Below are 17,036 nucleotides of genomic sequence, written 5' to 3'. Positions count from 1 at the left end.
GGGACACGAGTAATTGAAGGTAAAGTCAAACGCTGTGACAGATTTCATCTTTAATACATCCTCATGGATGAAATATGTCAATATTTTAAGAGAAATGTCACCACATGTACACACAAGTGTATACACATGCAGCTTTTCTATGAGATATAATTGAGAATCCCTCATGAGGGAGGCTGCAATAATGTTTGTGCCCAGTCCTAATAAGAAATTGAAAGAATGAGGACGTTAGATCCATTCTTTAATTATCATAGCTAATGGGTCTGACCTTCATGTGGTAAAGTATGCAAATAAATTTTGTGGTGCTAATTGCATTGGTAGGTGTAGCTGTACTGGTGGAGGTGGTAGTAATACAGTTTGTTGTGTTATAGCTTACACTTGAATCCCAATCCTGACAGAAACACTGAAAGAAAAATTACAAAAGAATTGCTTTCTGTGTACAGTGCATATGTGAAACACATTATTGTGAGATGCTTCTGTGTACTTTTGCGAAGTAGAATAGTTCTTCATGTATAGCGGTCTAAATACAATTTGAATATAGGTACTTGATATACGAAACAGCTTTAATATTGAGAGGCAAGGTAGGAACACTCTGGCTGAAGCCAAACCCACCTTAGGCTTGTGGAATAATTGGAGTAAGTCTGAGGTCTTCCATTTGGGAGTGGACTACAAAGTGTATGGCAGCTGAACTGCAAATGAGTCAGGACCCAGAGATCACCATTTATAAAGCTTCTAGCGACAACATTGACCACATTCTTTTTAGTGTGCTGAATGATCTTACTGAGAAAGTAGAGAAACTGGTTTGATGTCAGATTTCAGGGTGCTTGCTAAATTGATTCTATTTCTTAAAATTGTATGTCTTTGCCACTGTTCCAGCTACTCGTTCTAAGGTACTTTTAGTGCAGGCTAGGCAGTTATGGTCCAGATTATTTTGGAATAGTAAGCATCTCAGATGGGGGTAGGGAAGTAATAAATAGTCCAGTAGATATGGAGGTACTGAGTTAACCTAATCTCTTTTGGTTAGTTTGGGCTGGACAGTTTCTATTTGAGCAGCCATTTTGCACAAGAATCATTATTTTCTGGAGTGGCATAAAAGGCGAAAAATGGACTGGAATGTGGCCTCAAGTAATTACTGGTAGCAAACATTAATTTAAGATTTCCACCTACTACTTTTGTGCTTTTCTGGTGCAGCTAGGACAGCCAGGCCTGGGTCCCTTGCTCAGTGTACCATGACTCCAGATGAATCTCACATATAAGGCCCACAAGGCTGAAACCGTCTTGGGGCTCTTTGTTTCCTATACAAGAGATCTGATCTGGTACTTCAGGCAGGACTGTTCTATTGGAGCATCGTCAGCCTTAATTTGCATGAGGGTGGATTTTGTCTGGAGTGGCACAGTGAGCAAAACGCAATGGACTGGAATGTGGCCTGGGGTGATTAACAGTGGCTGATGTTAAGTAGGTATGTCCAGATGTGGGTCATGTGCTCGCTGTGCTATAGGATTCAAGCTGCACTCCACTGATAAGGCCCAGACAGGCTGAAACTGATCTGGGGTTGCTTATTCCCCTGTCAGAGGAACTCTGACCTGGCAGTTTGCACTTGACTGTCCCTATTAGAGCAGTACCAAGCCTAATTTGCAGTATCTTTTTTGTACCTTGATCAAACAAAAGAGTTACAAATGGATGACTAACTCTTCATGGGGTATGTTCATCTCACGGTGGGTCGTTCTCTGTATCAAGATATGCTAGACACTGGTGAAAAAGCAGCCTCCTGAGGGCTTACGAACTCATTCCGTCAGAGCAAAAGCTGCGACCACTGCGTTAGCACATGGAGTCTCAGTCCTGGACATCTGCCAGGCAGCAGCGTGAGCTTCCCTGCACATGTTCCAAGCCCTGCTGCCTAGACAGTCAGGTCTGCAGGGACAGACATTTTGCCCGTCCGGTCCTGCACGACTTCCTAGTTTAAATTTGTCTACAGACCCACCACTGGGGATGGTACTGTATCAGCTGAACACGTTACTTACCTTGGGTAATGCCTTATCTAATAGAGACAATATCTAGCCGCAGATTCCTTACCAACCCACTCATATTGCCCGCTCTGCAGACAGATTTCTAGGGTTAGGGATGATCCCATTTAGTGCCCTAGTCTGTACACACCAGTGTCAGTGCTGTTCATGGCTCCGTGCTTCTGGTGTCGAAATTTGTGAAAAGTAATTGACAACGCCCCAAGCGCAGCTGCCGCCATGCGCAGCCGACCGACCCCACCAACCGCATGCAGGGGTACTCAAGAAAAATCTCCCAGATACAGTATGACTCCTGGGGTGAATGAAAAGGTAAAGAATCTCCGGCTAGATATTGTTTCTACCAGATAAGGTGTTACCCAGGTCAGTAACGTTTTCAACAGGAATCACATGTAACAATGGATTGGCTCTTTTACCCGAAATGAGCATTGAGAATGCCCTGGTGTTTCCATATTTGTATAAAAAGAAGGGCAGTACCTCTGTAGATTGTGCATTCGTACTATGGAGGGATATTTTGTGTGTACTCAAACTCATACAGTCCATAGATTGCACTTTAGTTGACAGTGGGTTTAATTCTAAAATGTGACTGTAAGCTGATCAAAAAATGTGGACGCTGGGTTTTTAATAATCTCTTAAAATGTGGTATTTAGATAGAAACTAGGAAGTGTGTTTGTGTGTAAGAAAAGCTAGATACACCTACTGCCTAGCACTATAGTATGCACAGGTCCGATCAGCATTTGATGCTAAATGGTTAATTGATAAGAGTACTTTCAAACAGTGCAATATTGTGATAATGTTGAGGAATTGGAGGTGTTACACGCTGATTACGGACATTTATTTGATACTACGAGACGTGGATACTGCCAAACCTTGAAGGCTAACGAAGCAGGAACAGTAGCAGATAGCTTGAGCACATACTAAAGAGTATTGCAGGTTTCAGCTTGTTCAGTACGAGTATTTTACCAGGAGCTATATAGTCTTGCATTCAACTAGTTTCAGTCTGGACTACTGTTTCGCCCAAATTGCACATGCAACGACACAATTTCCCAAATTAGGGCCGTTCAGATTGAAATGCAGCTGGCCTTGATTCTGCTGGACCTTCTGTAAAAAAAAAATCCTGGAGCTTTTTGTGCGGTTTGCGAAACAAGTACTCTCCCTGCATTGAATGTGGTAGGCAGCCCCTATCTTAATGGAGACTTGGAAAATTGGCCTGCAGTAATGCTAGGCAGCATTTTAGCAGCCTCAGCCACCCTAAAGAGCACCTAAAGGATATCTGGGTTAGATTTGTAATGGTATTGAGGTCAGATCTTGTATTGAAAAATGTGTTGGGTTGATCCCTTTAATGAGTTCGATCTCTCATATGGCGGGGATTACTAGGCTCATGCTACATGCCATAATGCTTGTTGCTAACTTTACGTCAGTCTTGTATTTTAAAGTCTTTTGAATTTAGGTCTGGCCTAGAGACCGCTTTAGCCATGTTGGCATCCTCATGTTTAAAAAAAACAAAAACATACATTTATGCAAACTTACAGGGGCATTCAATCAGCTGTCTATGTCCACCATACCACATAGAGCAGTGGATTAGACCACTTAATGCATTGGCTGTCAGGGTCTGTGAGTGACTCAGTTTTGCCAGATCACAGATGGACAGCTGCCTGAAAAGGAGCTCACTTCACTGTCGGCTGGTTTGCCTGAGCTGCTGTGAGGCTCCTTTATTTTTACAGTTTGCTATTTTTGTACATTGTATGTGTTTTCCAACATTTTTGTGAAAAAAGAAAAACTGCCAAGGCTAGACCTTTGGCTTTAAATAATATTTGCACTATATTTGTGATGTATATGTCTTCTCTGCTTAACCATAACATAACCATTGCCACTGCAATATAAATATTTTTTTAAACTGCAGTTTGGTGAAATGCAAGGAATATGTTTCCAACGGTGAGTTATGTGGGTAATTTAGGCGCAATCACTATAGAGATTAACAATCTTCATTCTCTTGTCTTTCAGGCCTGTCCGTGTTGTCTACAAATACCAAGTCACCGGTAAGTAACTGAGCACACATTTTCCATTATGTTTCAGTCCAGTTGGCAACTGAGTTTGGGGTTGAAATGTAGCATGTTTCCTCTAATGCCAGAGTAACAATAAAGGTTGTAAGAGATTTGAACATTAAGATATGCAAGACATTCCTACCTCTTGATTCCCTGCATATAATATGGTAACTCCAGACCTTCCTTGGTGAGAACAATGTTACATAATACTGCTACTTGTCCTAACAGACTTGTACTTGTACATAATGTTAAGCATAAGCCGTCCTGCTCCCAAACTCACCTTTAAAGAATGTGAACAATTGACTCTGCTCCCAGATACTCTCACAGCAGGCTTCAGAGCTCTTCTGAAATCCCTCTGCTTATGTACCTTATGAACATTCCATACCCGTCTTGATCTTAAACTTTGTTTGCACGTTACTTCTCTAGTGCTGGTAAGTTCATATAAAGGAGCTAGTGACAAGTGGTAGCTGCATAGAGCACTACTCTAATCTGCCCTTCTGGTGATTTTTGACATTTTGGAATAAAAGGAAGGAAGGCATCCCTTCGATAAAATTGTGCAGCATAATTGTTGTCAGAAGAAAAGACAATGTGAATAAGACATTGAGGAAACATTAACGCTGTGGCCACTTTGATCCAATGCACACATATGTATTTTGATTTAAGGGGTGGGAAACATGAAGATTCCAATGTAAAGGCTCAGTGTGGTGACACCTAGCAAAGTGAGAAGACGGGTACAAGTGACTCCTGGGGTAAACCGAGGTTGAACCTAAGAAAAGATGGGTTACCATTTTGTGCAAATCATTGGTGCGGTCTTGCTCTTGAAGCCACATCTCTGTATGGATAAAAGAGAAAATGATGTTCATGGTGATTTCCGTATACTCCTTCCTTTTCCTCCTTCACAGCTCACCAAGCATAACACTGCTAAAGTAATGAACAGAGAGGTACGTCCGAGGCATGCTGTCCGTTTAAGTTCTGAAGCAGGCCCTTAACTCAGGGGCCCTATTTCCCTTCCATGCTTCTTCCAACATGAATGGTTGAAGCACGGAATGTGCTTAAATGCCATGTAAGATGAGGTTGCAATTAAAGGACAGCGAGGACCAAAAGCACCACAATCAACATGATTTTGTTTCTTCACTCTGTTTATACATTAGTGTTATTTTCCAACTTGTTGACCCTGACTGTAAGGGCTGAGGAGGGGGAGCAGAGAGATTCTATGTCAAACAGACGTTGAGCAAAACACTAAGAAGAACTTCCTAGGAAGAAGAAACTACATTGCCTGGAAGATGTATTTAGAGGAAAGGTCTTGCAAGTTGACTGTGGATTGCCCTTCTGGCCTCCCTTGGAATCTTGAAGATGAGTAGAAGCTGCTGGAAGATCACTGAGGGGGTGAGCATGAAGTCTTTGAGGAACCAAAAAACACTTGTTTTCACAACTTTACGAGATACAAGATACTGTACATGCAACAGGGATGGCTTCAACTGACCCATAGGCAATACAACTGTGCTCAGAATTTCTGAATGGTTTTGCTTGCTCCATAAAATTCTAAGGTGCTCTATGAAGATGTCAAATGTATATTAGGTCTCTTCTGCAGATCAAATACTGGAGGTGCACATCATTTAATGGCATATCATTGTGGTCAATAATGAAAGGTTATCCTACCCTAGTAAGGTAAGCTGCAGTGACTAAAAGTATTTACAGGAGAAGACACAAACAATCCAGTATCGGGAAGGAAATTGCTCAGTTTTACTGGAGCCATCAGAGAGTGAAGTTTCCATTTCAAGGCTCAGTGGTTAAGTATGTTCCACTTCGTAGAGCGTCATAATTAAATCATATTGACAGTGTTTATATCATCAGGATCTTTATCTGAAATTTCAAGATGAGATCTATTTTCATAGCCCAAGCCCTCAAGGTTAACAGTAAAAGGAATGGATGAATTGAGAACTGATCCTTTGTTGGAGGAACAGATTTTGGAATATGAAGAAGCAGCAGCAGTGTATTCTGACAACAGAGATCTGAGTATCATTATCGTCGAGGGCAGGCCCATAAGTATCTGCAAGCATCTTAAGGAGATCCTTAAATTTTGGAGGATTCTTTAAAAGAGTGCAGTTGGGTGGAAGGCAATAAGGAATGTTTTTGATCTACCTGGAAAGTGGCACTTTCCTCATGGCTTTCTGGGTGTCTTTATCAGTTTCTTCTTTGTGGCCATCCAGTTTATCTGATGAATCCTATTGTCTAAAATGTTGATTGAGAAGGTAACTGCTTTCATAATAATTCTTGAGGGGCTTCATGGATTCTGCTCTGTGTATACAGTTCCACATACTTACATTTTATATGGCACGTAAGAAGGAAATAATTGTTGAGATGGTGTTTTTCGATATCTGATTTTTCCAGTGGATGGAATGGTGTGGTTCCCTTAAGTAACTGTTTTCGGGGGGAAAATTCAGTAGTCATGTTCTCTATGAAAAATCAAAACCCCACTCCCACAGTGGGAGAGAAGTAAATGTGTTGCAATTCAATGTTCTTTAAAGAGGTTTGCCTTGCAGTTCTGCGACATGTACAGGCGTGTATGTGGATTTATAGAGCACAGAACTATCTACAAAGATGCTAGTGTCTTTAGTTCCAAGACATTTATATGTGCTTCCTTGTCCTGAAAATACATTCTGTAGGTGGGGTTCATCATTTTGCGTTACACCACTACGATAGCAAGGAGTCATTCCCTTATTTGCGTGGGAGCCTAGTCCAATACAAATGAGGAAACACTTTGCTCTGAAACCGTGCTGTGTTACAGACATGTTTCTAAAAAAAAAAAAAAATGGGGCAAACCCAGTAACCCAGGGACCTGGGTTCGTAATAATAGAACAACAAATAATGGTCCCCCTGGGGGGAAGTGAAATCGTGATTTCCACGGCAGTGGTTGTACCATGTAGGGAAATGCCTCCTGTGGCATGGTTACCCCCTAACATTTTGCCTTTTGTTGATGCCACTTATGATTGAAAGTGTGCTGGGACCCTGCTAACCAGGCCCCAGCACCAGTGTTCTTTCCCTAAACTGTACCTTTGTTCCCACAATTGGCACAGCCCTGGCACAAAGATAAGTCCCTTGTAACTGGCACTCCTGGTACCAAGGGCCCTGTGGCCAGGGAAGTTCTCTAAGTGCTGCAGCATGTCTTAAGCCACCCTGAAGACCCCTCACTCAGCACATGCACACTGCCTCACAGCTTGTGTGTGCTGGTGGGGAGAAAATGACTAAGTCAATATGGCTCTCTTAGAGTGCCATGCCCTTAACCTACTGCCTGTGGCATAGGTAGGTCACCCCTCTAGTAGGCCTTACAGCCCTAAGGCAGGGTGCACTATACCACAGGTGAGGGCATAGTTGCATGAGCACTATGCCCCTACAGTGTCTAAGCCAAACCTTAGACATTTTAAGTGCAGGGTAGCCATAAAGAGTATATTGTCTGGGAGTCTGTCAAATACGAACTCCACAGTTCCATAGTGGCTACACTGAAATCTGGGAATTTTGGTATCAAACTTCTCAGCACAATAAATGCCAGTGTGGGATTTATTGGAAAATGCACACAAAGGACACCTTAGAGATGCCCCCTACATGCCAGTCCGACTCCTAGTGTTAGGCTGACCATTTCCTGCCAACCTGCCGCAACCAGGCGCGTTTCTGGCCACATGGGGTGAGTGCCTTGGCCACTCTGCGGCCAGGAACAAAGCCTGCACTGGGTGGAGTTGCTTCTCACCTCCCCCTGCAGGAATTGTAACGCCTGGCGGTGAGCCTCAAAAGCTCACGCCTGTTGTTACAGCATCCCAGGGCATCCTAGCTAGTGGAGATGCCTGCCCCTCCGGACACAGCCCCCACTTTTGGCGGAAAGTCCGGAGGAGATAATGAGGAAAACAAGGAGGAGTCACCTACCAGTCAGGACAGCCCCTAAGGTACCCTTAGCTGAGGTGACCCCTGCCCTTAGAAATCCTCCATCTTGATTTTAGAGGATTCCCTCAATAGGAATAGGGATGTGCCCCCCCTCCCCTCAGGGAGGAGGCACAAAGATGGTGTAGCCACCCTCCAGGGCAGTACAGACAACAGAGGCGACAACTGACTTGTCCCCAGCCCTACCGGCCTGTCTCCAGACTCAAAGAACCTGCACAGCGAAGCATCCGGTGGGACCAGCAACCTCTGAGGACTCAGAGGACTGCCCTGCACCCAAAGGACCAAGAATCTCCTGAGAACAGCAGCACTGTTCAGAAACAGCAACAAACGTGCAACTTTAAAGAGAGACTCACTTCCCACCAGAAGCGTGAGTCTTCACACACTGCACCCGACTCCCCCGGCTCAAGTCCAGGACAACCAACACCGCAGAGAGGACTCCCAGGCAACTCCAATGACGTGGACAACCTGAGTCGACCTCCCTGCACCCCCATAGTGATGCCTGCATAGAGGATCCAGAGGCTCCCCCTGACAGCGACTGCCTGGTAACAAAGGAACCCAACACCTGGACCAAGCACTGCACCCGCAGCCCCCAGGACCGAGAGGAACCACTTACCAGTGCAGGAGTGACCAGCAGGCAGCCCTCATCCTAACCCAGTCGGTGTCTGGCCCGCCCCCTGTGCTCTACAAAACCCCCCTGGTCTGCTCCCTGAGGAAGCAGGTACTTACCTGCTAGCAGACGGGAACCGGAGCACCCCTATTCTCCATAGGCGCCTATGTGTTTTGGGCCCTCCTTTCACCTCTGCACCTGACCGGCCCTGTGTTGCTGTGGCTTTGGGGTTGCCTTGAACCCCCAATGGTGGCCTGCCTCCTTTACCTACCTGAAAAAACTAACCAATACTTACCTTCCCCAGGAACTGTTGTTTTTTGCACTCTGTCCACTTTTAAAATAGCTATTTTAACCAAAACTGTATGTACTACTGTTTTAAATCAAAGTTCTATACTTACCTATGTGTAGTACCTTCCATTTTATGTACTTACCTCAAATTTGAATCTTGTGGTTCTAAAAATATATTAAGAAAATATATTTTTCTATATAAAAACCTATTGGCCTGGAGTTAGGACTTTGAGTGTGTGTGCCTCATTTATTGCCTTTGTGTGTACAACAAATACTTAACACTACCATCTGATAAGCCTACTGCCCGACCACACTACCACAGAATAGAGCATTAGAATTAACTTATTTTGCCACTGTCAACCTCTAGGGGGAACACTTGGACTCTGTGCACACTATCTCTCACTTTGAATTAGTAGATACAGAGCCAAATTCCTACATACCACTAAAACCCTCCTACTCTGTAAGGTTCTTTTAATATTTCAACCGTTTTATTAGAAGAATTATTAGGTTAAACAACTCAGGCGCACCCTCAGTGAGGCACAACTTATTAGATACTAGGTGCTCCTAATAAGTGACGGACCAGTGCAGGTGCATAAAGTGGCAATAAAATGCATCAGTGTTATTTACAAGCCAGCGTATACAAGTGTGACTAAACATCATGTAGTATCCTTTGCAACACCCCTCATACAGTTTTCTAGAATCTACTAACAATTTTAAAACGCAGTCTGCGTTTCAATTTATATCGATGTTTCGACCCAACATGTGAAATTTATTTGAAAGGGTCACCATCAGGGCAGAAAATTGATGTAGGAAGCACACACCAGTACTTCATGGACGTACAACCATTAGTCGAGCCCTTGTAATGTAAAGGTTGTGAAGGCCCCAGAAATCTATCTATTCACACCAGCTGGCCATCAATGTCTTAACCCTGGATAATCACTTGTCCGAGAGGTCTCCTTATGTATGTGACTCCGTCCCACTGGTAGTAATTTACAGTCTCTAATTCGGACTGCTTTTTCCCATGGAATAGCTGGAAAATTACTGCCCACTCTCCAAACTGGTTCCCTCCAGACGATTGTTCAGTACCAGACAGGGCTGAAAAGCATGTTACAGACACAGGTGCTGTGGCAAAGGAGCTGTTGGGAGGTGCACTGACCACAAGGGTGCCCCTCAGATTGGGGGTGGGGGGGAAGAGCGCCCAGGGATCCTCTTGGCACCCCCTGCAAATGGACAAAGTCATTCACTGCATCCAGGGGCTCTCTCACTATCTTTTGAATGTAAGCTGTGTTGCCACTTGCTCAGTGAAAGACCCCAATCCAGTCACGATTTTGCAGCTGCGCTGGGGACAGTGCATTAAATGTAACAGGGCACAATGTGTCAGTCTGTGCAGGGAGCACCCAGTTAAAGGTGAACCCTACTTGTAATCCTGGCCCTGCTATGAACAGTGGGCTGCTGCGCAGGAAAAATTGGTAGCAATACTTGATGCAGAGTTATATTCAAGCGCAGAACTTTGTACTCTGAAATGCTGTATGTAAGTGGCAAACCTCTAACTTCTGATTAAACCACGTTCTTCTCTGCCGTCCAAACTTTGTTTGCTTGAGCAGTATTGTCTGCACACCAGAGTTTACTCTTTCTTTCGAGAAAGCAGCCTGTTCCACCACCCAGGGCAAGATGTAGACACCTATAGAAATTGGGCAGGTGCTTTTAGGGCATCTAGGAAAATTACATCTAGATTTTCGTATTAGAGCAAATGAATTGCATTGGGCTAACAGAAACAAAACTTCACTTGGAGGCTAAGGTGTAAATGTTTTACTACTTCTTTTTCCCAATTGCGCTTTCAGATGATGTTTTGCTCTAGTTTGTAATTACTGAAAAACACCTGTGAAAAAGCCAGTCTGACCTACACGTAAGTTCTGTACATGCCCTGAAACAAAAAGTTGCCTTTTATTCTCTTCACCCCAGCCATTAAAGTCCACCTTTTTGAGCTTCCCTGGTACAGTGGACATAGGTCAAGAAGAGAAGCACAAAGGCTAGTGGCCAAAGTTTGATTATATTTTGGTAGGAGCTCCATATCCTTTGGAATACCCTAGTCAGGATGCAGATGATGGAGGTGGGCAGTCTGAGACCATGGACCCGTGATGCTAGTGTGTTAGGCTCCTCCCCGAAGTGGGAATTCTGTTCTCCCACCAGTTTCCCTGTCCCTGAAGCCACATCTTACCATGCCGTGATTTGCAAGGGGGCAGACGTCTCAGAATTATCACAATCTCCTGTAGAGTTCAAGTTGAACTTAATGAATGAGGTGTTACACTCCACATCTCAAGCATCAGACCCCTTGCCCATGGGACAGGTTGCTTCTTAAATCTACTTGTCCAGTAAAAAAAAAAATCTGCTTGTCCCTTTGGTGCCACGTGATGCAACGAGAAATTATGGTAGCAATCTCATTATGTAAGAGCTCTGATAATAGCCTCTCTGATTGTGCCAGGGCTACTACTATAGTAAGGCTCGAATACTTGCTGTTTGAATCCCTACTATAGCAATTTTCTTATTTTGCCACCTTTCTGCAAATCTACATACTGGGGCTGGAGGAAGCAGTAAGCACTAGTTCCAGGGCTGGAATGCCTTCAAGTCTGCAAGCCTATTAACTTGCATGTTTTAAGGACTTTCACGATCTCTTCTCTAATCTTTTCCTGTGATGAGAAAGGTTGGAAATGTACTCCTTCCAATGACAGAAGTAGAAGTTCTTCCAGGGTTGGGAAAAAAGTGGTTGGAGGGAAGTGAACTTGTAAACGCTCAACAGATTTTCACATGAAGAAATCTGCACATGCATATTTGCTCGTGCTAAAATACAGTTCGCAAATATTTTCTAGTAGTACGATTTCCTGGTCTACTTCTGTAAGTTCATGTAAATTCATGAAAGCCACTAATTCAAAGACATATACTATGGGTTCACTTTTGTGACTTTCTTTCAGAATTGGGTCCCTAATTAGGTCTGGCATTAACAAAGACATTTTGTTTTTATTTAACTTCTATTTCTCTCTCTATCGGCTGGCTTCACAGTGAGTGATCTCATTCTTCTCTTCCACAAGGAGCATATTGGCACACAAAGTAGTTTTGTTCAGTGCTAGAAACTACGGTGGCAATCAGTGGTATAACAAAACTGGAGGTGGCTCCTCTGCAAAGAACACGGAGAGCCCCCCTGTGCGGAGTCACTCAGGGCAGGTGCTGTGCTGAGGGGGCCCCATTGAGGGGGGCTGCAGGGCCTTTGTTACGCCACTGGTGGCAATGTGTGCTTTTTGAGACCAAAAACCTTTTTATTATTTTTGCCAGTGTTTGTTGCAATGGTGAGGGATTGGCAGCTCCAACAACAATAAAGTGTTAGAAAAGCCATGTCAAAACAAGATACGCATTGACAAAACCAAAAGACTCACATAAAATGTCAGGTCAGTTGGCTTTGCCAGTGCTTGTTTTTTTCATGCTTCCCATAATCTTGTTGAAAATGGCTACTCTGATTTTCCATTAGGAATATTTTTGGGAAATATTGGCAGGCCTCAACACATTTTACTAAATAACGCTTTAAAGAAATAGCACCTATAATTTCATAGTAGTGAAACTTTTTTTTTTTCCTACTTGCACTTTTTCTGAACATTTTATTTTGAAAGCAAATAATCATCACTCTTGCTTACAAGCTTCTGCAAACATTTGCCTCCAATTAGAGAGCATTCTGGGAGCATTATACTTAGCCTCATATAAAATGTATATTTACAGCGCTCACCCTTATAATGAAGGCTTTTAATTAATGAACAATAAATACACCTTTGAACAGCATTAACATATGGACATGTGATTACCTCAACCGCAGACTGTTCCATTCTCTGTAAACTGGCAGCAAAAGGGTTTGTGCTACAGGGAGTTGGGCCTACTTGTCCTAAGGACAAAGTAAATATGAAAACCTGTTGCCCTTGACCCCAAACAATATGTACCGGGCGTCGGGCGATAGGAATTCCACATCCCTGCTTTCAATAAGACTCTCATGGAATCAATACAAGTGGTCTTCGAAAAACGTACCCCTGTCCTTGGCCATTAATTGAGTAGTAGCCAGTAGAGATAGCCCAGCCTTGCCTCTCTCTTCTTCCTCTTCTTTGCCACTGCAAAGAAGCAGCCTTATTCTGCCTTTTCTGAGCATGCAATGACCTTTCTGCTGGCCTGAATGGTCATAAAATCAGACCAGTGGGTTTAGCACGCTGTAGAATGTGAGTATGCTCCACCCTTCCAATAGGCCCCTCCACCCACTCCTCCATCTTCGCCCCCACCCTCCTTAGCAGACCACCTACATATCCTTCAGCAGCAGGTACAAATCTTGCTCCTGAAAGGGGCAATGGAATTTTTGCTAGAGCAGGAACAGGGCCAGTGGTGCTGCTCCTGGTACTTCATAGTCCTAAAAAAAGGATGGTGGCCTTCTTCCGATTCTATATTTCAGGATCTTGACCTGGTTTCTGCACAAAGATAAGTTTGTGATGCCGGACATTGGCTCAAGTATTACTAGTGTTGGAAGAGAAAGACTGAATAGTGTTTGTCCATCTGTAGAACATGTGGTTTCACATAATCTGCGTTCGCACAGAAAGTACCTTCATTTCACATTAGGATCAGTAAATTACCAATTTGCAGTGCTTCTGTTCGGCTATACTTCAGCTCCAGAAGTATACTTCAGCTCCACAAGTCTTCACAAAAGTGTTAGGAGTTGTTGCTGCCCATCTCAGACGTTCAGGAATTCAAATATTTCCCTACTTGAACAAGGGGAAAGACAAGTTCCTGGAGATTGTGTTACCATCTGCAGAGGATAGTCATTGCTGTCCGAACTGGGCTTATCAATTAACGGACCCAAATCTCACTCAGAGCCCTCTCAGTGCATCCTGTTCAAAGTCAGTACTGAAAACTACACTACTAGGTTTTTCCCCCACCCCAATGGCTAGGGATATTCAGGGCATAATTTGGATGTTTCATAATGAAGCACATATTCCAGTCCTGATGGTCCAGCACCTGCTAGGCCTCATGGCTTCCTGGATCTTATTGGTCACTCATTGACTCTGGCACGAGGGCACCTACATACTTGTAGATTGAGCAGGATCACATGGATGTTTCTCTTTACCTCCTAAAGTGGTAGGTCATCTTAAGTGCCCTTAGACACCACCTAAATGGTGTATGCTGAGAAATTGAGCAGGTTCATCAAGTGGGTAGATCCTCTCAAGCCCCACTTGATTTATAGTTTGCCCTGCCACTAGCTCAGCAGAGTTGTGCAGTGAGAATGGTAAAAGGCTTACCTATGCACACTGTCAGCCTTCATGTGTCTCCCAGATCAGCTGTCCCTGTTAAAGTTGTCCGTAGTCATGAGCTTACTGAAAGGTCTCACCAGAATGTTTCCAACTTCTGTTTTCATAATGACTCAATGGGACTTTAATTTGGTTTATAATTTTTTCGTGTGTTCTCCCTTTCAGCCTTTATACCGTTTCCAGTTGCAACTTCTCACTTCAAATAGATTTTCTAGTTGCCATTACATCTATTAAATGTCAGCAAATTACACAATCTGAATGTCTAGCCTCCCTTGACTTCCTTATTTCCGGGCTAGTTAGTTCTTAGAACCAGGGCTCATTTTCTGTCCAAAGTGATCACACCCTTCCACTTGTGGCAGTTTATCACCCCTCTTTCCACTCTACATCCTACTAAAGAGGAGAAGATGCTACCCAGGCTGGACCCTTAGTGGGCGGTTATCTTCTACATGCACGATGGACTTTAGGCTTGACGACCAGATTTTTTCATTGGCTCACTGGCAAGATGAAGGTAAAGCCGTCCAGAAGAGAATGTTAGAAAGGTAGGCCATCTTGTAAATCAAGATGTTACACTCCAGCTAGCTTACATGGAGCCTCCTGAGGGCGTTGAAATTCATTCCACCTGGTTAAAGTGTTCTACTTCAGCTATGGCCAGAGGAGTACCTGTGGCAGAGATCTGCAAAGCAGCGACTTGTGCTTCCCTTCACACCAGCATAAAAAGCTACTGTTTGGATTTGGACGTGTGGCAGTATGGTCACTTGGCGTGCTCAGTCCTCTGACTTTAGTTTAACCAGTCCTTCAAACCCACCTTCCGGTTGGGTACTGCCTGAGGATTCTATTTAAAATGCGGGGATTCAACAGGTTGCAATATGCATCAGAAGAGAAAGGTACTTACCTTTATTAAGTCTTTCTGGTGGCTAATCTGACTACCTGCAGATAACTCACCAACCAGACTCACTTCCCATTCTTGAAGACTGATTTTCCATCTTAGTCATGAAACTAATAAGTTGCCAAGCTTAGGTTTTGCACTTTACCTTGCTAAAGTGATATTGTTCTCATCCTGTCCACCTAAAAGATGTGTAAAAAACAGATGGAAAACTGATATCAAGGTACAGCTAGTGACGCTGTATGCCTGCAGTGGCGTCACAGTGGCGACGTTTCTGATGTAGATTGATCCAGTCAGATGCCTGGAATATTCAAAAGGTGAGGAATCTACAGGTAGGCAGAATATGCATCATAAATATCATTACGAAAGGTAAGTACATTTTTATTCTGTGCCAATTAAACGTATCCCAGCAAATGTTTATGTAAGTATTTTTTTTGACAGGCTTGAAAAAGGTAGACCTTGCTTCCTGAAAAGATCTTCATTCAGTCGTAACTCTACCATCACTCCTCTTACACACCAACACATTCATTCTCTGTACATCCCCTCTCCCCTTCGTTTTCATCCCCCACAAGGAGATTAATCCTCCAACACACCTGGCCTTTGTCATGAAGGTCTGGCACACTTACCCATTTGCTGTGTCTTTGTAGGTGCACTTGGATAAGTTAAAGGAAAGGGCTCAGAGGTTTGGGCTGAATGTCTCAGCAGTCTCCAGGAAGGTAAGGTGCATTGATCCCCCCCCTCGGATCCCTTCACTTTTTGCACCCTTCATGGATCGACAGGAGTCAGCATAGGGCAAGACACCTCTAAATTTAACAGCTATCTCCCTCCCTCCAAGGAACAGATCCTCAAGCCAATACAAGCTAATTGTGCAAACATGGAGGAGAACCTTACTGTAAGATCATTTTTTAACAAGTATGCTAGCAAAAGTGGAAGCTGCTATTGAAATATTTTTTCATCTTTTGCTGTACATTTATTCACTGGATGGAAACCCACGGAAGCAGATGTGACTGTATGATCAGACGCATAATATTCTTTTAGTACCCTTGATTTTCACAATTTCATTGTTCAGCCTTTCTTGACCTTAACACACCATTTGTTTGTTTGTTTTTTAGTAGAATAATATATTCTCGGATGATTACCGTATTAAAGGGGTATATAGAAGACAAAATTCCCTGCCAAGCGTACATGTCAATATAGCTATTGAACCTCTTGCATCCTAACAGATCAGTAGCAATAGAACTATTTTGGCTACTAGGTTCAGGCAGGGGCTGACTGACTGGAAGTATAGTACTGTGGATTAATATGTAGAGGTGTGCCTCAAAGCAATATTGGGGTGGGAGCAAAAATGCAGTATTCTGAAGATCACTAACCTTCATGGTGACTGTTTATACTTGTTCTAGGCATTCATACCCCTGTCTAGTTAACATGCAGCCATCTGCTGGTAGAAACTGCTTCTCAAAGCTGACAACTTAAGCTCAAGAGCTTAGAATTGCACATGTATGCATAAGTAACCACACAACCTTCATTTGGTTATGTACACAGTTTTACCAGTTGTTTAATAAAAGAGGGCTTCAGTGCAATCCTTGATGAGGACTGAGGAGTAGGTACAAAAGGGTTGTGATTAGGGTGGAGGCTTGGGCTGAGGGCATAACTGCATCTTTGGTCTCTAATTTTTAAAACTAATGGTTAGATTTACGAGCAAGTGCAATAAAAATTAAGAGGGCAAAAGGAAGCATCAACAGTTAAGTTTACTTAAAAGCAATACACAGGGCTTATTGTGCAGATTGGCACACTTAGAGAAAGCATTACATTTGTAGTGCCTATAGGATGTGTCTGTTGTAGCCTACATAGCCAACACTCACACATTTCTGATGTGTACATGCCTTGTGTAACACAACTGGCCCTCATCTCTGGTAGTTTGGTATGAATCTTTATCAG

At 43.4% G+C, this 17,036-nt stretch overlaps 1 protein-coding gene across 3 annotated transcripts in view; it reads left to right on the top strand.

Annotated features, from left to right (window-relative positions):
- The window catches only part of SARNP (SAP domain containing ribonucleoprotein), a 432,317-nt gene that overhangs the window by 200,758 nt on the left and 214,523 nt on the right, over positions 1-17,036 (top strand). For 2 of the 3 annotated variants that reach the window (XM_069230611.1, XM_069230613.1), the window contains 2 exons: positions 4,020-4,054; positions 15,746-15,814. In XM_069230611.1, coding sequence (XP_069086712.1) covers positions 4,020-4,054; positions 15,746-15,814 — 104 coding nt within the window. The remainder of the gene's footprint in view (positions 1-4,019; positions 4,055-15,745; positions 15,815-17,036) is intronic. The other variant, XM_069230612.1, reaches the window with a different exon arrangement.

This window comes from Pleurodeles waltl, chromosome 4_2 (assembly GCF_031143425.1).
Source record: "Pleurodeles waltl isolate 20211129_DDA chromosome 4_2, aPleWal1.hap1.20221129, whole genome shotgun sequence".
Taxonomy (NCBI): Eukaryota; Metazoa; Chordata; class Amphibia; order Caudata; family Salamandridae; genus Pleurodeles; species Pleurodeles waltl.
Note: the sequence above shows the minus strand (reverse complement) of the source record. Positions and strands in the feature narration are given on the sequence as shown.